Source organism: Marmota marmota, unplaced genomic scaffold (genome assembly GCF_001458135.2).
Source record: "Marmota marmota marmota unplaced genomic scaffold, marMar, whole genome shotgun sequence".
NCBI lineage: Eukaryota > Metazoa > Chordata > Mammalia > Rodentia > Sciuridae > Marmota > Marmota marmota.
This window is the reverse complement of record NW_025999869.1, coordinates 4,977,671-4,998,443: the sequence shown is the minus strand read 5'-3', so window position 1 is coordinate 4,998,443 and position 20,773 is coordinate 4,977,671. Positions and strand designations below refer to the sequence as shown.

Genomic DNA, 20,773 nt, shown 5'->3' with positions numbered 1-20,773 from the left:
GTCATGTTACCCAGATCTGTCCCATGAGAAACAACAGGTACACACTTTTTGAGAATTCAGCAAACACCTTTTTTTAACCTATTTTAAAAGAGAGAGAGAGAGAGAGAGAGAGAGAGAGAGAGAGAGAGATAGGAAGGGGACAGATTCAGTGACTCTGACTATATTAGTCAGCTGTGACAGTCATTGCTAAGACGAAATTCCTGAGAAGAACAGCAGAGAAAAGATTTATCTGGGCTCATAGTTCAGGCCATGGTTCACTGGTGTCATTGTTTTGGGCCTGAGGTGAGGGAGAGCATCATGGTGGTGGGGACATGTGGCAGAAGAGGTTACTTACTTCATGGTGGCCAGGAAGCACAGGGGAGGAGAAAGAGTGAAGGAAGAGGGAAGGGGGGGGAGAGAGAGAGAGGGAAAGAGACAGAGAGAGGGAGGAAGGGGCTGGGTGCAAAACATAGTCCCCAAGGGCCCTCCCCCAAAGACCCACACCCTTCAACTAGGCCCCAACTTTTACATTTCAACCACTTCTTTTATTATTAATTAATTCTATTATTTTAATTAGGTATATAGGACAAAAGAATGCATTTTGATTCATGGTATACAATTGCAGCACAACTTTTCATTTCTCTGGTTGTGCACAATGTAGCATCGCACCATATGTGCAGTCATACACATACCTAGGGTAATGATGTCCCCATCTCATTACACCATCTTTCCTGCCCCCATATCTCTCCCAACTCTTTCCTCTCCTTTACCCAAAGTTTCTCCATTTTTTCCATACCCTCCCCACCATTATGGATCAGAATCCACTTATCAGAGAGAACATTCATCCTTTAGTTTTTTGGGATTGGCTTACTTCACGTAGCATGATATCCTCCAACTCCATCCATTTATCTTCGAATGCCATAATTTTATTCTCTTTTAATGCTGACTAACATTCCATTGTGTATATATACCAGTTTCTTTATCCATTCATCTATTGAAGGGCTTCTAGGTTGCTTCCACATTTTAGCTATTGTAAATTGATCTGCTATAAACATTGATGTGGCTGCATTACTATAATATGTTGTTTTTAAGTCCTTTGGTTATAGACCGAGGAATGGAATATCTGGGTCAAACGGTGGTTCCATTCCAAGTTTTCTAAGGAATCTCCATACTGCTTTCCAATTGGTTGCACCAATTTGTAATCCCACCAGCAATGAATGAGTGTGCCGTTTTCCCCACATCCTCGCCAACACTTATTGTTGTTGTCTTTATAATAGCTGCCATTCTGACTGATGTGAGATGAAGTCTTAGAGTAGTTTTGATTTGCATTTCTCTAATTACTAGAGATGTTGAACATTTTTTCATATATTTGTTGATCAAATGTATATCTTCTTCTGAGAAGTGTCTGTTCTTCCCATTTACTGATTGGGTTGTTTGTTTTTTGGTGTTAAGTTTTTTTAGTTCTATATATATCCTGGAGATTACAGTTATCTCATACTAGACAAAAGTGCCAAAAACATCCATTGGAGAAAAGAGAGCCTCTTCAACACATGGTGCTGGGAGAACTGAAAATCCCTATGCAGCAAAATGAAAATAAACCCCTATCTCTCACCATGCACAAAACTCAACTGAAATTGGATCAAGCCCCAAGGAATTGGTCCAGAGATCCATAGCCTAATAGAGGAAAAAGTAGGCCCAAATCTTCTTCACACCAGATTGGGCCCCAACTTCCTTAACAAGACTCCTAAAGTGCAAGAAATAAAATCAAGAATTAATAAATGGGATGGACTCAAACCAAAAAGCTTCTTCTCAGCAAAAGAAACAATCTATGAGGTGAAGAGAGAGCCTACTTTTAGGGAGCAAATTTTTGCCACATGCACGTGAGATAAAGCATGAATCTCCAGGATGTATAAAGAACTCAACCACTTCTTGATAATGCCATCAGATTATGAATGCATCAGTGGGTCGGTTCACTGATGAGTTCGGAGCCCTCAGGATCCAATCACTTCCCCCAAAGTCCCCCTCTGAAGGCTGCTGCATTGGGACCCAGACCTTCAACAGACAAGCCTTTAGGGCATGTCTCAGATTCAACCATGATACTAGCACATCTTTTGCCCATGGCCCTGCTCCTCTTCCTTACTGAAAAATGACAAGGTACCTGGGGAAGCAGCATCCATCTTGAAGGCAGGAGGACAAACGTGTCATGCCAGGGATCGGGGAGCAGCTCCTCACTGACCCCCTTCCAACTTCTTTTTGAGGAAGAAGATTAAAGCTTCAGTTTAGCCATGGAGGTCCGGTTTCTGTTCCACCCCTAGGGGACACATCCTCTCAAGCAGTCCCCCCACCACCCCCCCGCACCCAGGGATTTTACAGGTAACATTGCCAAGCGAGGCCTAGGGAAGCACAGGGATACTTCCAAGGTCAACAGCGAATCTGTGCCTGGATAGTCTGAAAGAACCTTTCTTTGGACCCCAAGTCCAGTGTTCTTATGAATAATTTTTTCCAAGGGGAATGCAAATTATTTTCACAGGGTGTGAAATAGCCAACTGTTTTCAGAAGACTCCAATAATGAGTAAATCATAATGCATGTTGTTTTTTTAAATTTTGTTTTAATGCCAGAAGCAATCAGAGCAACAGCGTCGCCATCAGCAGCAGCATCTTCCTCTCATCAGGAAAGACTTGGGCAAACCTGTGATTGTAAGATAGCTAATTGCGAGGCTCTCATCTCAAGCTTGAAGATTATTTAACGTTCTTCCAGGGATTGTCTAGACGTACTTGTGTGTGTGTGTGCGGGTGCACGTGTTGCTGTTTGGGAGAAGGGGTGTGGGCAGGGAGATCTTGGTAGGGAGAAGGTCGCCATGCTGTTGAGGACTCAGCCACTAAAGAGTTAACACCATTTGTGTTTTCGGATCCTGAGACAATGCCAAATGCCCTGTGCTTTTCCCAATAGTGTGGCATCATAACATTTGATTTCTGCTGGGCACAAAGCAATGCACATTTTGCTATAATGACTTTGCACTTCAACCTCCCACATTCATTTGGTTGAACACCAGGCTGCTGTGTTAATAGTCGACATGGGAAAGACAGACACATCCCAGCAGCTGGCATCACATTTGCACATGTGGGGAGACCACCCTTGTTAGTCCTGGTAGAGCAATCGGGCTATTCCTACTTAGGCATCTACAGAGTGCCCGGTTTGGTGCTGAATCCAGGGCATGGTTCAGGGTAAATGAAAAATCAGGCATGGGTCGTGACTTGCAGGGGGAACTTAGCTGGGAAACCCAGGAATATGCTTTTTAAAAAGAGTGGTGTAGTGAAGACACCAAAGATCAAGAACCATTGAAGGAAATGGCTCTCAAATTAGGTGCCAAAGTGTGGTTCATGTCAGGACCAAAGGAAAGATGGGGAAAGGCTCATATTCCAATCTCAGCAAGCTTGTCTCTAGGGCTGTGGAAGAAGCTGCTAAGAAATAGGAAATGGGATTAGAGAGACTATCCATTCCTTCATTCATTTATTTGTTCATTTAACAGCAAGTATTGAGCGGTATTGTAGGCAGAATAATAACTCCCCAAAGACGTCTGCATCTTTCCTCAAGGACCTGTGGTCCGTGTTACCTTGCCTGGCAAAGAGACTTTTCAGTGTGATTGAGCTAAGGACCTTGAAGTTGGAGAGATTATGTTGGACTATCCAACTGGGGTCCTCATACTTGCAAAAGGAGGTGAGAGGATCAGAGACATTTGAGGAAGTCTTCACGCTGCTTCTGCATGGAGGGGCTGTAAGCCACGTCAGGCAGGAGCCTCAACTAGCTTGGCAGTGGAGGATAGCAGATTCTTTCTTAGAAGTGTCTGGAACTCAGCCCTGCCCATACTTTGGTTTTATTAGCTCAGGAAAACCTATTTTCAGACTACTGCTATCCAGGAATATAAAAAAAAATTAATTCATTCTGCTTGAAGTCACTAATTGTGTTGACTTATGACCCTGGAAACTGGACACCAGCCCTCTAAATGTTAGCCTTTGTGCCAGTGACTGTGGTCAGAACTGAAAACAGGTTTGTGACTTAGCCATGGTCTCGTGGACTGGTGAATATTGCACTGAAAGTCTGCGTACTCCTTGTAGAGTTATTTAATTTTGGTCACAAAGATAAATAACTGTAGAGCAGAAACTCGGGGTGCTCGAGAGTCTCTAATGGACTCCTATCTAGTGAGTGAGCCACAGACCATCCATGAAGAAAAGCCAGGCCCTGAGCTCGGAGCAGCAGGTCCTATAGAAATATAGCGGGAGCCACCTGTCTAATTTTAAATGCTTCAGTGTCCCACATTAAAAGAATATTAAAAAGGAATGGCGAAATTCACTGTAGCAATGCAGATACTCTTTGACTTACCACGGGATTATGTCCCAATAAAAATCATCATAAATTGAAAATATCGTAAGTGGAAAGTGCATTTCACACACCTGACCCACTGAGCATCCTGGCTCAGCAACACAGCTCACACCAGAGCATCAGCTGTTTCCTGAATCACTTTTGCACTGTTGAGAAGTCTAAAATCGCAAGTCGGTATTTTATTCAACCCTGTATCACAAAGTGCTATCATTTCGACATGTCTTCAATACAAAACATTCTTCAGATTTTAAAAGTTTATTATTTGAAATCTGGTGGATTTTTTTCCACCTAAATCACATTTCATTTGGATTAGCCACACTTCAAGAGCTCACAGCAAAAACGTAGGCCGCAGCCTCCAGGTTGAATAGCAGCGCTCCAGAGAATGTGTGAAATTGCCTTGCAGGGGCAGGTGTGGGGCAGGATTCAGAGTGGGAGGGGAGGGGGGGAAACGGCAAGAGCTTGGGGGCCAGGGAGGGGGAGCATTGTGAAGATCCAAGGGGTAGGAGCAAGTTCACTGGAGGAGCAAGAGGCAGGAGGAGATGGCCGAAAGGCAGGCCTGGAGCGTGAGGCAGGGTAGGAAAGAGGGCGTAGGACCACACAGGCCTGCGGGGCTCCAGCACAAGAGCGATGGAAGCCTGGACAGGCTTTAAGCCGTGGATCAACAAGGTCAAGTTGAGCCTTTTAAATGATCTTTGAGGACAGACTAGAGAACATTTTAATGGGATAGAGAAGACAGGAGAGGACCAAAAATATCAGAAATAATAGAGAAGGCAGATCAATCCTGACCCTCTCCCCAGGTCAACCCTTTGCTCTAAAGGTGAAGCAATAAAGTGATCAGCTTACAAAGTTCCATGGAAAGCCCAGTGAGCTCATGAGGTTGCATGGAGTCTTTTAAAATTATTTTCTCCAGAACTAGGCATAGGGCTGAGCCCCAAGTGTGCCTCGCCAGCAGCAGCAGCAGCAAGGCTTCCTGAGCTCCCTGATGTGCCACACTGCAAAGCCTTTTGTTTACATTTGCTCTTTTAACCTACTTGGTGATTCTACCAGGCAGATATAATTGCCATCTCCACATTACAGATGAGATCATAGAGGTTTGGGGAAGGTGAGTGACAGCTGTGGGCCTGACCCAGGTGTCAGGCTCAGGGATTCTACAGGGGTGGGTCCTGTCCTGAGGAAGGGGTACCTGCCTCTGCACTGTGAGGAAGGGGCTTTTCCAAGCCTAAATCCAAGCAACAAAGATCTCTGTTCTTTTTGCCGCTTTTGAACTGAATGTGTGATTCTTTTTTCCCTGACCTGCCCAGATCTATTTCAGAGTCCTCCAGAGGCCTATTGGACTCTGAGACCCAGGAGATGTCACTCTCCTTGTCCTTGCTCATTTCAGGGTCCATGCCAGTGTTTAGAAGCCCATGCAGTCTCAGCCAGAGTGCCCCTTCTGACCCTCAACAGCCTCACTGGGTCAGTGACCTGCCCAACTACAAGAGGTCATTGGACAGATCAGAAACAGAGGCCAGGGATTGATGGGTCCATGTCCCATCCACACAGCGGGGCTGTCCTCTGCCCTCACATCACCTCCATCTTTCCTAAAGCCCTTGACCCTCAGCGTTTAATCTGCTGACTCACGGGCACTTTAAAAGTATTTGCTATTTCTTATCTGTTCCAAGTGAGGTTCAGCTTCCTTTATGTGGAAAAGTCTCTCAAACCATTTCCCTCTCTTGCTCTTTTTTGAATATAACAGTAGGTGTGTTTCTTGAATGAGAATTGTTTCCCCAGATGAGTTTTATATTCAATTAGCCATACATTTTTTTTTCTGTGCATGTGTGTGGGGGATGCATCCATGTATAGAAAGACCTGCACATACGTGTGAATACATTTGGTTGACTTAAATGAAAAAAATCCAATGTGCGGAAACTCTTTTTTATTTGTTTGTTTGTTTGTTTTAGTATAGAGGAATGAAATTTCCCGGGGAGCATTGTAAGGATCATTGAGATCACACTGTATTTACAGATCCTCATCACTCTTTCCTTTGCCCTGTTCTGCCAAATATTGCCTCAACAGACTATAAAGAACACAGGTCAAAAGGATCTCAGAAATCCCCTGTCCAGAGCATGTCTGCCCTTTATTTTAAGCCATCTTAAATTTATCCTTATCGTACCTAATGCCGCCAGTATTCTAAAGGCCTTGGTTGCATAAGCAATTTCTCCATTCTGCGGTGACTTATCTGACAGTTTCCCATTTACCTTCTACCTATTATTGCACTCAATTTTGAATTTCAAAACCCCAGTGTGGCTTGAAAAAGACTTAAAGGATCTTGAAGGATGGAATCAGAAACCTAGATTAGCAATTACTAGAAACCTGCCAGAAAGTAGGATTTTTTTTCTCCTCCTATTTGGGCTGAAGTGAAGACTTGAGGCTCAAGTGTAATCTAAAAGCATCATATAATGAAGCTGAAAGCCCAGAAAGGTGTCTTTTATATTTCACTCAACTCTCTGCCTGACGTCACCATTTTGTTCTCACAACAGAATGATGCCTTCGACTAGGATTAATGCTGGGGAAATACCAGCATTCATTCTCACTTAGGCTGAATGCCAATGCGTTTTCTTTCTGTCTTTCCTCTTGGCTTGTTTCCTCTATTTTGATCCCAAGGAACCGTGTGCCAGGCTATGCGCCCTACCACCTGAGCCGCTGCACCCCCAGGAGCCCTCTGCCCTAGGCGAGGACCGCAAGTGTTCATCCTGACATTGGTGGGTTTCTTGGGCTGTGGAAATCTGGAGGAAAAAGGCAACTGCAGATGAAAGGCACACACAGTGCTGACCTCAGCAGCAGGATCGCTGGAATATGCCTATCCTCCATCCCCAGGGAATCTCTACAGGTCCTGTGGGGTCCTCTTTATTCCTCCTTGCTGCCACTCCTGATGTGTGTTCTGGGCCATCTGCTCAGTGCTGCTCAACAAGCCTGCACTCTGTGGTTCATTTTAACCCAACATCACAATGAGAGTAGATAACACTATATCAAGTATGTCACATGCAAAGCACTGACCTGGCTGCTCAGTCAATAACAATTTGTTTACCCTTGAAAGCCATCCTATGACATGATTATTATTATTATCCCACGTTACAGGTGAGGACATTGAGGCCCCAAGAGGTGAGACAAATTTGCCCAACATTACAGTTAGTTGACGGTGGGATTAATTTACAAATCAGTGTCCTTAATCACTGGCCCACACTACCCCTGCCACGGGGTGCTGATTCCAGGCTCAGTGCTGAGTGCATATTTTCATATGATCTCCAAGTCACGTGGCTGGCGCGTGTGGGAGCTAGACTAATGTATTTCCTCATTGGATTGATACTGATTGAGCTTCTCTTACGCGCTATGCTTGATGTAACTGATACCATGAGGAGAACAGATACAGCTTCCACCTTCATGAAGCTCTCCGTGGGAGAGGCAGATGTTAGTCAAAGGACTCCCAAAGTCAAGGTGTCATTTCAAAGTTGGAGGAGAAGGCAGAACACGAGGAGGCGGGGCAGGACTCTGATCTAGCCATGGCTGCCGTGTGAGAGGCAGGGGGGTTTCTCCCGGAGGAAGGAGCATCTAAAGGAAGATGGGCAGCCAGGTGGCAAGGCAGAAGGGGGAGCCAGGGAGTAGGCAGGAGGAGCCTTTTCAACAGAGCAGCCTGTGTGCAGGAAGCAAGGTAGCTTTGTGACCCTGGGAGCACCCTGTGGCAGAACACTGACAGCAAAGAGGGGAGTCACTGGGAATGCCTTGAGAGCAACAGGAGGACTAAGGAGTTGTGGTCCACCTGACTCTAAAGTGATGCTTTCGCCCCCCTGTTCCACCCACCAGACCATTCTAGCAGGTTCTTGGCAGCTGGTTTTGATTTTCTTTTTTCATGAAGCCGTTGGTAAAAAGCACATTTTTCCAAACCTCAGAAACATGGCTTGTGATGCAGACAGACATAATTCCAATTATCCCCGTGCCTGGGGAACAGGGACCCGCGTCGTTAGCCTTCCTAATGGGGCTCATTTGGGACGCTGCCTGCGCCTCTCACTGCGCTTACAAGTGTACAGCTTTCAAGTCGGTGCCAGGCTCCCAGGAAGCACCCACGTTGGTGATGACTCTGGCTCCTATTTGGGCTCCTTTTCTTCCTACCCCAGGCTTCAGAAGGACCTGTGCACCATGCAAATGTTTTATGTGCCTATGTCCCTCTTCTCTTTCAGGCCAGAACAAAATCTGCTTCATCCCAGGCATGGTAGGACCTATATTAGAGATGACACTGATCCCCGAGGCCGAGCTCCGGAAAGCCACCATACCAATCTTCTTCGACATGATGCTGTGCGAATATCAAAGGAGCGGGGATTTCAAAAAGGTGAAAAATGAGGCCGGAAATTCTCACCAGCATCCCTAATTCCCAGCCCATTTCCTCGTAATGATACCCTTGTTCCATCTGCCCGAGCTTCTTTCAGAGGCTCCGTAGCAGGAGAGGGACATTCATTCATGTGCCCGGAATGAGCTGGCATATCAGATTTGGTCAGTGCTCCATCGCGCTGTTCTGCCCCAGGCCAAGATGAAAATGCCTGTCTTGCTGTCATCTGCTGGGTCCCTTCCCAAGGGTGTTAGAGTCCTGCTTTCCTCCCTAATGGCTCTGGTGGGTTCCTGCCCACCCCACTCTCCCCATGCCATTGTCTGGCGCTTCATCTTCCCAGATGACTTTGAAGATCTCCATTATCTAGAAAAAAGAAAACCCTGCCAGCCAGGGGTTACGCTCGGCCCTACCTCAAATGGACAGCAAATGAAGTTAGAGGCACTGTCACTTGGAAGGCATGTGTCATGCGCACAGGGACAGGAGGCTTCCCAGCACAGGAGCCAGAGCCTCTGTAAAACGCCAGGCCTGTGATTTTCATTGGCACTTAGGTCTCGTGAAGAGATGGGACCACTACATCCGGGCCCACTGGCTCCCGGAAGCTCTGGAAGAGGAAGAAAGCACTGGGTGCTGGCACCTGGCCCATTTCCCTCCAGGAGGAAGGGCAGCCCCCAGGTCACAGCAAGGCAGCCCCAGTGCTTCCCAGGGTCCTGCCCCTCTCCTTCTGCCCACCTGCTCCCCTACTTCACCCCCAACTGGCTCCTCCTTCCATGTTTCTGCCCATCAGCCCGTACCATGTCCTACCACCAAATAATTGTATTTAGAGTAGCTTCTTAAAAGGCAGCAGATTCCAAACTGCCCCTCCTTAGGATGCTTCTCATTGATTTCTCTGATTCCTGCTGGTGGAAGTCCAGACCCGCTGTGGCCAGAGTTTCCCGGGTCCTGTCTGCTCTGCTTCTGGGCTGAAGCCTTCAGCTGCTCCCCGTGCTCTTCCCGCTCCTCACCTACTCCCCCCTCCCCTGCCTGCTTGGCCTGGCCTAGGGGGGCGGGTGTCCTTCTTCCCATGTTCACCAGGCAGCTTGACTACATCTCTGGACCTGTAGAGCCTATCCCAGGAGCCATGTCCATTAAGAGAGCTCTGCTCCCTACTCGTGTCATTTCCAATGCAGATAAAATATTGCACACTGCCTGGCTTTATACTCTCTCGGCCATGCTCTGATGTCTTCCTGGACCTCACCTTCTAAGAAGAATGAGGATGATAACTGTGGCTGACATTGACTGAGTGTCGATCACGTGTCAGGCATTGTAAGTGCTCTCCATGCATTACTTCTGGTAGCCTTTTTTATTACAACTCCATCTGAAAGGTGAAAAAGCAAAACGGAGAGGTGAGATCATTTGCCCAAGTCACACATCTAGAAAGTGCAGAGCAGAGGCTGACAGAGTTCACCTGATTCCTAGATCCTGCTGCAACTACTGCGCTATCCAGCCTCCAGATGGCCACAGTCGACGTCTGCTCAAGGAATAGGAGCCATCCTCTGGGGCAGGGCTTTCTCAAACATGGTCTGTGGTGCACAGTTCAACAGGGTGCTCCAGGGAAGAAAGTTCAGGTTAGATACCTTTGGGTACCACTGAGCATCCTAACTCCTCTTGGAGATTCCCAGTGTGTGCTAACACCTTCAAGAACCGAGTCGCTCTGTAGCAAAGGAAGCTGTTTAATTTCTCAAATGTATGTGTGCAAGAAATACTTTATTGGATCTGCCCTTCCTCCAATCCCGCTTTGGAGACAGTTGTTTTAAGAGGGGTGTGACTAGTTTGCTGTGACATTTCCTCTGTGAGTGAACTCTTCCCCTTGGGGATTAGAAGGAGCTTTCTAGTCCCAGAAAGGCCAGTGACCAGCTGCCCCTTCTTCAAGAAATCTCAAAAGAATGTTAATTCTTCGAATTAGCTAATTTGGCTGAGGAGTTCGGAGGGAGGAAGAAACCATATTGACCAGTTGGGCTGGGGGACAGGAGGTGACAGCCCAAGCAGGCTGAGTGTTTGAAATGAGACCTGTTCCCTGCCTGGATGGAGGCATCCTCAGACATCTGCTGGTCTTAGGTCTTCAGAGGCTTGAGGCTGGGGCAAGTTCCCTTCCCTGGAGGATTCCTGCTCCTGGCTTTCTCGGGATGTACTGCCCATCTGTTTGGGGTATGTGGGGTCCTTCCTTGGGCACCTCATCCAGGAGTGTTTCCATGACAATGGGGTGTTTCCATGTTCTCCCATTGCTTCAATTCGCTGCTTTCTTATCAAAAAAGGCAGACCAATCAGGCTGACTCATGGGGCAGCTGCCCAGGTGAAAACCAGCTGGGTACTTGGTGGGTGCTCAGCTGTGAGACGAGCAGGCCCCGGCATGTGGCTCTAGGCCCAGAGTAAGCCGTCCTGAAAGGTGTCCCCAGGAGAGGGGGTGGCAAGGCCCTCATGATCGCCAAACAGCCCTGATGACCAGAACCAGAGTGGACCCCAGATCTGGGGACTGGAGTCCAGTAGACTTCATGTGCATGCTAGCTTCACTGTGTCATCTAAGAACTGGGTGCCTGGATATGACCCGGCTCCCTTTTTAAAACTCAAACATTTTAAAGGAAATAGCAAACCCATGAGGAAAACTTAGCAGGCCCCGTGTCCCAGTTCACACTAGTCTGTCTGGCCGAGACCAACTTCCTGCTGGTCTCTTGCCCTCATGCCCTTGGTGGGGGGCCCTTCCTTTGATGTCCTTGCTAGACATCCTTTAGCTCTGGCCTCAGCCTTGAGGAAAATGAGCCTCTCTCCTAGGGTGGGGGCTTCATGCAGAAGCAAGAGTCAAAGATTTGCTCAAATGAGACATAAGGGACTGGAGCCAGGACAGGAAGGTGTGAGACTCTGAGTGGCTCAGGGGACTGAAGACTAGAGAGGAGGAAGCCCTGGGGCAATCTCTCTCTCTACTCTGTTTCTTTTGCTATCCCAATGCCAGATAGCCCTGTCTCTTCCTCTAACCCAAATTCCATAGATGGTTGACTGACGCCTTTACTCACCGTGAGTACAACCCTTCATCTCAGGCCATCTCAAGGTCTCTGGATGTCTCATCCCTGGTGCACTCTATGATTCACTTGATGGCCGTGTGGACAGGAGGGGCCTTGGGATGACCACCCTGGCTGGTGTGGCCAGTCTGTGCCATTGTGCTATGCAGAACAAGGGCCATGATGGGACCTCTCGGCCCTGAGGTCCCAGTGCCTATCGAGTGCCTGACATACATGTGGTGGCACTGTGTCACTGTGCCCAGAATGAATGGAGGTGCTTAGACCCCCACCCCAGCACACCTCAGGGCAAGAGCTCTCAGGGAACAGCATTCCAGGGGATGTTCTATACAACGCCATTTTGCACAGAGCCCTACGTGAAGGCAGGAGAACAAGAGGCCTATGGGAAGCTGGCATCAGAAGCTGGGGTTGCCCACCACTACTTGAGAAATCCCCTGCACCTGGGGAGACCAGTGGGCTTTCTGGTCGGTTCTTTGAGGAAGGAGGGATGCAGGCTTTCTGGGTGACATTGGTAGGAAGGAGTGGGGTTTCTTAGGGCGATAAGACTGTGAAGTATGCTCAGTTGTGATGCAAATTATAGAACAAGATTGTGTACCAGGCCTTTGTGGGTCTGGGCCCTAAGCAGGCAGGAGATTTTCCAGAGATAATCAGAATCCAGAGACAGCATCACGTAGAATAGTACTTGGGACCATAGAAGGGTTTGTAGTTGTGTTGAGGGAAGTAATTGATGGAGATATCAGTGTGGCAGATTCTATTGAGACTGAGTCTTGGCATGAAGTGGGTTGGTGATTGAAATGGTTTGGAACCTAATGTAGAAAGATCAAATCAATTTAATAAATATGTACTCAGCACCTACTGTGTACTAGAAACTGCTTTGAAATCAGACAGTAAAATTACTCCTTATAAACTAAATGATTTTTTTTTTTTTTGATACTGGAGATTGAACCCAGGGGTGCTTAACCACTGAGCCACATCCCCAACCCTTTTTGTTTTTATTTAGACACAGGGTCTCACTAAGTTGCTTCAGGCCTTGCGAAGTGGCTGAGACTGTCTTCAAACTTGGGATCCTCCTGTCTCAGGCTCCCAAGCCACTGGGATTACAGGCATGTACCACCACAGCCAGCTTAAACTGAATAAATTTTGATGAGTCATTTGGTCTTTCTGAGCCTCAGTTCCCTCCAATGTAAAATGAATATCATAATACCTTTACAGGTTCCCAAGCCCAAGCTCTTTGAGGGATGAATTGAAGCAATTAGAGATCAAAGAAAATTAGGCAGCTACAAGACTCCCACAGGCCTCCTTCTCACCTGACGCCATCTTCTCGGGCTCCCTCCCAGTCCTGCCTCTGTGAGGCCCCAAGGGCCTTGAGGGGAGGGGAGGAAATGAGGCCTCAAGAGCTTGGGTTCCTGAGGTTCGCTCCCTCATTCTTGACCAGGCTTCTTAAGGTTCACATTGGGCCTTGGTAGAGTCTGACTTCTGTCAAAGCAACCTATGGATTCCCGCTAACACACACCACCTGTCAGGGGAGCGTGAGGGGTTAATGAAGTGATGTAGTCACGAGGCTGTGGGTGAAAATGGAATTAATTTGGAGGAACCAAACTGCCTCTGGAGCTCTGCAGAGCAACAATGTCAGGGTGAGGCTTGTCACTGTGACACGGCATAGTACGTGTGAGATAGGCCGCCTTGTGTTGGGCGCCTGGATCTGCCCTAGCTCAAGTTCATCCATCCTTTAAACCCAAGACAAGCCTTTGGCTTCAGTTTACTCCTTTGTAAAATGGGGATATCCTCTCTCATGGCTATTGTAAATATTGACCGAGATTATGATGTGACAGTACAGTGACAAGTGACGGTCAGCACTTAGATTTATTGAGCACCTACCATGCACCAAAACCCCACCCTGGGCCATTTACGCATGATTTCCCCTTTCACTCCTCACTATAGCTCCTCTATGGAGTGGATGCTGTTTTAAATCTTCATTTAACAGATGAGAAAACTGACCATCGGGAAGATTTATTAACTTGCTGAAAAAAATTGTCAAAGCAAAACTTAACCCAAAGCCTGCGGCCATAGCCACAGCAGCGGTCCTGGGAGGTGGCTGACGGGCTTTGACTCCACCCTACCCAGAGGGTGCACAAGCTGACTGGCATCATCTGGCTCTGCCCATTCCTGGCACCCTGCAATTTCCCTCCCAGCAGACTCTTTTGTGACCCTGACACAAGTGCTTATTTACCACATCCTCTGCTCCAAAGAAAAGTTGATCTCCCCCGGGAGGAACGGTGCCAACAGTTCCCAGTGAACCTCTCAGGCAAGAGAAAATTCTGGTTTTCCTCCCCCAGAGCTGCTTTCCAGTAGCATTAGCAGTGGTGAGAAGTGGAGCCAGCACGGTGCACACTGGAGCCTTCAACTTCTCCGGGGTCCTCCCACCTGCTCCATGCTACACCACCCTATGGACCAGGGCTCCACAAATAATAGCCTGCAGGCCCACGTCATCTGGCTACCTGTTTTATAAATAAAGTTTTATTGGATCACAGCCACACCCAGTGTTCCTCTGTGGCTGCTTTTGTGCGGCAGTGTACTTGTGACAGGGCACACACCTTGCACACAAAACCGAAAATAGGTATTCTCTGGCCCATTAAGAAAATATTTTGTTCTATCAGTCATGGGAAGATCTGCTGGTTTTTCTCAATATGGTGGAAGGAATGGAGGAGGGATTCAATGCTCAGCCTAACAGCAGAGCCTGTTCTTAGAGTCCCTTAGCTGTATTGCTTTCTGCTCTAGGCATGACACAGAAGACTTCTCTGAACCCCCAAAGCCCCTGTTATGGTTTAGATCTGAGGTATCCCCCAAAAGCTCATGTGTTAGACACAGCAAGAAAGTTTAGAGATGAAAGGATTGGGTTATGAGAGCCCAAACCTGACCAGTGCCTTAATCCACTTGAATGGATTAACTGGGTGGTGACTGTAGGCAGGTACGAAGGGGTGTGGCTGGAGGAGGTAGTGGGTCATGCCTTTGGGGTTTATATTTTGTCCTTGGTGAGTGGAGTAGTCACTTTCTCTGTTTCCTGGTGGCCATGTCCTGACCTACTTTCCTCTTTACACTCTTCTGCCATGATGTCCTGCCTCACCTTGGGCCCAGGGCAATGGAGTTGGCTGGCTGTGGACTGAGACCTGAAACCATGAGTCTCAAATAAATTTTTCCTCCTCTGAAATTGTTCTTGTCAGGTCTTTGGTCATGGTAGTGAAAAAAAAGAAATTGATGGAAACAGCCCTAAGCCTGATTGGGTAATAATCAACACAAACCCAGTGCTGGGCAGATGCATGGTAGGGGCATGACCCTATGCAGGATGGCAGCCCCGACCCTCCCAGATGGGCCCCACCCAGGCCCCCATTGTCATCTCCTCTTCTTCACCTTTCTGGGCGTCTGCTGCAGCTGGGACGCCCTCCTCGTTCCTCCACATTCCACCTCCACACCTTTGCTCAGACCTTTCCCCAACTAGAACGTTCTCTTTTTCAGTACTTAGCACAACACGCCCGTCTTCCCAGGCCCGGTGTGTCTGTTTCAATAAGTCTTCCCCCACTGTGGCAGCTCCAGGAGATCCCTTCGCATCTGTGCTGTGTCAGCATAAGCCTCTGGTCCCTTCTGTGGACCCGTCACCCACAAAAGTAAGGAACACGGCATCACAGGTGAGATGCAGACCTGAGGGGAGAGTGAATCTGGTTCCTGCCAGTAAAGACTTTATCTTGACTGGGCTCCATCCTTTATGTGCTGGAAAGAGCTGCCAAAGGTCCCTGCCATCCATCTGAGACTTTAGACAAGTCACTTAAACTCTCAGAGCCTCTACTGCATCTGTAATCGTAACTGACACTTACTGGAGGCTGTGCCAGCCAGGGCTGGCTGCTTGTCATGCATTATTGCCTTTAAAGGTGACCCTTGACCTCAAGCCTCACAGGGTGGTATGAAGACTGAGTGTGAAGAGGCTGAGTTAGGAGCCTCTTGTCACAAGAGTCCCCAAGGCCTCCCAGGGTCTCAGTAACTTTGCCAAGGGACCCCTTCCCCTCTCCAGGTGCTGATTTCCTTTTTAATGGTGAGTCGGGGAGAAGGGGCCTCTGTGATCCGGATGGACCCTTCAGGGTATGATACTGAAACAGCACAAACCATTTTGGTTCACACTCGTATAGAAGAGACGCGGCATGAGCCTTCAAGATGACATTAAATAATCCATGAGCCTCACTGCGTGAAATGCTTCTTCAAGTTCACTCTAGAGACAGAAACATCCTTTGGCTTCAATGCAACAGAATTTGGTGGAACTAGAGAACACTGGCTTTCCGCTTACTCAACGACATCTGATCTCTGGCCACCACCCTTGTCACTGGTCTTGACTCTGAAGCCTAGCATCTGCTCCATGTCTTACTTGTATTTTGCAAAAAAAAAAAAAAAAAAAAAATGTTTTTTTAGTTGCAGGTAACAAAACACCAACATAGACTGCCTGATAACACACACACACACACACACACACAAAATAATTTGCATATATATATATGTATGTGCTGGAAACAGCAGTTCGTGTAATTGGGAAAACTTCAGGTATGGCTGAATCCAGATGCTCAAAATTGGTCTCGGGTCCCTGTGTCTTAGCACTTCCTCCCTGCTTTCCTCTGCAGGAGTGTGATTCGCAGACACACTCTTCATTATTGTCATCTTTGGGAGCCTCAGGCTTACCACCTCCATCTTCCGGTTGAGTAGAGAGTCTCTTGCTAAGAGTTCCAACAAAGCCTCAGACTGGACTCTCATTGGTTTGGCCCGATTTCTTTCTTAGCCCTGCTCATAAGCAGGCCTGCATTGGGCATCCACACTTGGCACCAGGGAGGGGTCATCAGCCCATCTCAGGGCCAGGGTGTTCACAAGCTAGAGAAAGGAATGATAGGCAAGCAGAAATGATAGGTGCACCTGAAGGGTGCTATGCTTGAAGATGCAGCTGTCACATACCTCTGGGCCTTTGCACATGCTTGGAATTCCCTTTCCCTTTTCACCTTCCAGCAAAATTTCTACCTAACTTTGGAAAACAAGCCCAAATGACATGGTCTGTGGGAAGCCTTCACACATGTGCACGCACCCACACCCATACCCATACCCCATGCACATACTCCATCTCTGCCCTAGCACTCATCAGCCCTTGCTCCCCTCACCCTCCAGACACTCCAGGGGCAGGCATGGCATCTTGGTCCATTTTGCTTCCCAGATCCCAGCAGTTGCCCTGGGAGGTAAGAGATGCTCCCTGAGGTCTGGGTCATCAGGGTATCCCACCACCAGACTGGTTGGACCCATTTCAGTGCTCAGCCATCTAATGCTGCCTCTGCCTCTGTTCTCTCCATCCTCAGTTTGAAAACGAGATCATCCTCAAGCTGGACCACGAGGTGGAAGGGGGCCGAGGCGACGAGCAGTACGTGCAGCTGCTGGAGTCCATGTGAGTGCAGGCCACACGGGCCAGGGGCTGCGGGCAAGCTCCAGGGTCCCCACGTGGCCGTCGCCCCTAGAGACCAGTCTAGGGCTTGTGGGGACCAGGAGACACCTTTGGGGAAGGAGCCTCACGTTTCTCTCTGCGTTGGACATTTCTTTGATGTTGACATAATGGGCCAGATAGAAAAAAGCTTTGCTGTGTCAAAAAGAAAGAAATAATCCATCAATGCCAAAATGTCCAGGCTGGGTCTGAACTGCGGAATAACGATTGCTCTTTTCCTTTGAAATTTGTGACAATGAAATTTGTGACAATGAAATTTGTGATATTGATTTGATGAGATCCGCATTTACTGAGCGCCCCTGGGGCACAGTATTGTGCCAAGTGCGCTCTCTCTCTCTCATGCCTCCCGGGCTTAGGTATGCTCGCCTGGATGCCCATGTCACAGAGGTGGCCTCTGAGGCTCAGGGAACAAATGCATTGTCTCAGCAAGCTGGGAACAGCTAGTGGAGTGGACAGCAGGGACTTGAACCTGGCTGGACCGGACTTCAGTGCTCAGGCAGGCGCGGGGCAGGCAGTGGGTGGTACTGTGCCCAAGACCACCAGTCTAGGAGTCAGGACGTGGTTTTGTTTTTATGGCTTTATTGAAATATAATTCACAAGCCATATAATCTACCCAAAGCAGAGAATTCAGGGACCTTTGACATTTTCACAGAGCTGTGCCACCATCACCATAGACAATTGCAGATCATTTTTATTGCTGAAAAAAAGAAACAGGTACTCTTAGCCACATCCCCATACACACACACACACACACACACACACACAACTCCTCCATCTCCCTTAGCCCCATTCAGCCCGTGCTCTGCTTCCTATCCCTGTGGACTCACTGATTCTGTGTATTTCATATAAATAGAATCATACAATCCATTGCCCTTCATGACCAACTTCTTCCACATAGCAGAATGCTTTCAAAGCTCATCCACATAGCGAGCATGAGTGCAAAATTTATTTTTATTGCCAAATAAGAATTCACTGTCTGTTTACTAATTTTGTCTGTTCATTAATCAGTTGGTGGATATTTAGGCCATTTCCACGGTCTTGACTGTTAATTAGGACTGACTCTGCCGTGAGCATTCACGTGCAAGTTTAGGTTTTTTTGTTTTGGGTTTTTGTTTTTGTTTTTGGTACTGGGAATTGAACCCAGGGACACTTAACCATGGAGCCACATCCCCAGCGCTTTTATTTTTTGAGACCGGGCCTGGCATAGTTGCTGAGGCTGGTTTTGACCTTGTAATCCTCCTGCCTCAGCCTCCCGAGTTGCTAGGATTGCAGGTTTGTGCCTGCATGTCTGGTCCATGTGCCAGTTTTGCGTGGATATATGTTAACAATTGTCTTGTTTTGTACCTTAGAGAGGAATTGCTGGGTCTTGTGGAAATATAAATATAGACACATTTAACCTTTTTTGATACCACCAACTCTTTTCCAAAGTAGCAGCACCAAATACAGTCTCACCAGCAAAGCAGGAGGGCTCCCGTTCCCCACAACCGTGTTAACACTTGCTGATGCCTGTCTTGTTGGTCATGGCCTTGCTAGTGAGTGTGAAGCGATAGTTCATTGTGGATTTCATTTGCATTTCCTAAAGTCTAATGATGTGCAGCATCTTGCTATGTGCTTATTGGCCACTTTCACATCTTTGGAGAAAGACATTGGACTTGAATCCTGGCTCCCTACTTTGCAGCTGCATGGCTTTGAGCAAATCACACAACCTCTCTGGCCTCAGTATCCCCATTTCTAAAATGAGAGATAATAAGCTCCTGTGGTTATTTTGAAGAGTGAGTAATCATAAAGCATCTGGCACCCAGCAGGTACATGCTTAATAAATGTACTTCAACCCCTCGGCCTGACTCCCAGTTTCTGTCTTTGGCTGCTTGGTAATTGCCCCCTGCCCTGGAGAGGCCTCTCCCAAGGCTTAGGAATGTGGCCAGACAGCCCAAATTTCCCCCAACTGTGTACTCTATGATTTGAGGGATGCTCTGCCTTTGAATTCTTTCTCCAGTCCTTTCTGAATATTTAGCAACCACAGCCAGCTAAAGACTCATCTCTGAGCCCTGCAATGACACTTCCACCCTGCCCAGCCTATCTGAGCCCAGTGGACAGAATGAAACCCCAGGTAGCAGAGGCTCAGCTGTCCCCTGTCCCTTCCTGTCACTGTGCTCAGCCCTCCTGAACACCTAGAATACAAACCAGGTTCGCTGGGAGGAGCCACCGTCTGTCCCCCCAAGCGAATATTGAGAGTGATCATTCAGGGACAGAAACAGGGTTTTGCCTGAGTCAGTGATTATCTTTAAGTTCTAAAAAGGAAAATCTAAATATTGACCAGGAACGGAACCATGTATGGTGCTGGCAATTTCCATTTTTACAAGCGGATGGGCTCCGCAGCAATCTTCAGACTATCAGCAGGGTTTTCAAATCCTTCCTGAGTGGTTATTTATACAAGGAGCCCTTAGAGGTCGAGGAAATTAAAGACAGCTCATTATTTTCCTTCTGAGACAAGGTGTGAATGATTTTTATGCAAAACTAATCAAGCCCAACCCAGGAGGCAGGGCCTCCTCAGAAGGCCCAGTGGGTAGAGTCCCACCTCCTTCCTTTGACCTCTCTGAGCCTCAGTTTTCTAACTGTAAACTGGAGATAGAAATATTAGTCACCTCGTGAAGCTTGTGTTGGGGCTGAATGAGGAGTTGTGTCAAGTGCTTAGCATGGTTGCTATTTTTCTTCCTTTTCGTCTTAATTTATTACCATAGTTCCTGACACCTACTAGGTGCTCCTGAAGTCTTATCATTATCGTCATTCAGATGGGCAGCAATGTGGCCATTGGAAGTCATAGCCCATTCATCTTTTCCAGCTCCTCAGTCCTTCCTCCCCGACCCTTGTTCAGGGACTCCATAGGTATGTAGGGTCCCCTCTGGGCAGGTACAGAGCTTGGCAATGAGATGGTGTCTTTGTGACTAGAACAGTCCTGTGGCAGCTGCAGCCATACATCCGGGTGCAAGACTTGGACATGGAATGAGGCTGAATTTCAGTCCTCATGCCCTTGTGCAGTACACAAGCTGTACAACCCCACACAGCACCCCAGTCCTCCTACCTGCAGGGCTTTTCTAGAGCCCGATCTCATTAATCCACAGCTGTCTTAAATCATGAGTCCCACAGTGGATGGAGTAATAAGACATACCCCTGCTGTATTAGTTTTTCATCTCTGTGATAAATTACCTGATGAGAACAACTTAGAGGAGGAAAAGTTTATTGGGGGGCTCATGGTTTCAGAGGCTGAGTTCATGGTGGGCGACTCCATTGCTCTAAGTCCAAGGTGATGGGGGACATCATGGCAGAAGGGCATGGCAGAGGGAAGCTGCTCAGGTCATGGCAGCCAGGAAACCGAGGGGGTGGGGCAGGAACAAAATGTGATCTCCAAGACATCTCCCAGTGACCTACTTCGTCCAGTCCTGCCTGCCTACAGTTGTCACCCAATATTAATCCACCAAGTGGATGAA

At 47.8% G+C, this 20,773-nt stretch overlaps 1 protein-coding gene across 3 annotated transcripts in view; it reads left to right on the top strand.

Moving 5' to 3' along the window:
- Dock2 (dedicator of cytokinesis 2) overlaps window positions 1–20,773 on the top strand; it is a 397,939-nt gene that overhangs the window by 317,564 nt on the left and 59,602 nt on the right. For all 3 annotated transcript variants that reach the window (XR_007352105.1, XM_048815769.1, XM_048815762.1), the window contains exons 33-34: window positions 8,575–8,723; window positions 17,146–17,231. Coding sequence is in view for 2 of the 3 variants with exons in the window: in XM_048815769.1 (XP_048671726.1) it covers window positions 8,575–8,723; window positions 17,146–17,231 (235 nt within the window). In the remaining variant the exon portion in view is untranslated. The remainder of the gene's footprint in view (window positions 1–8,574; window positions 8,724–17,145; window positions 17,232–20,773) is intronic.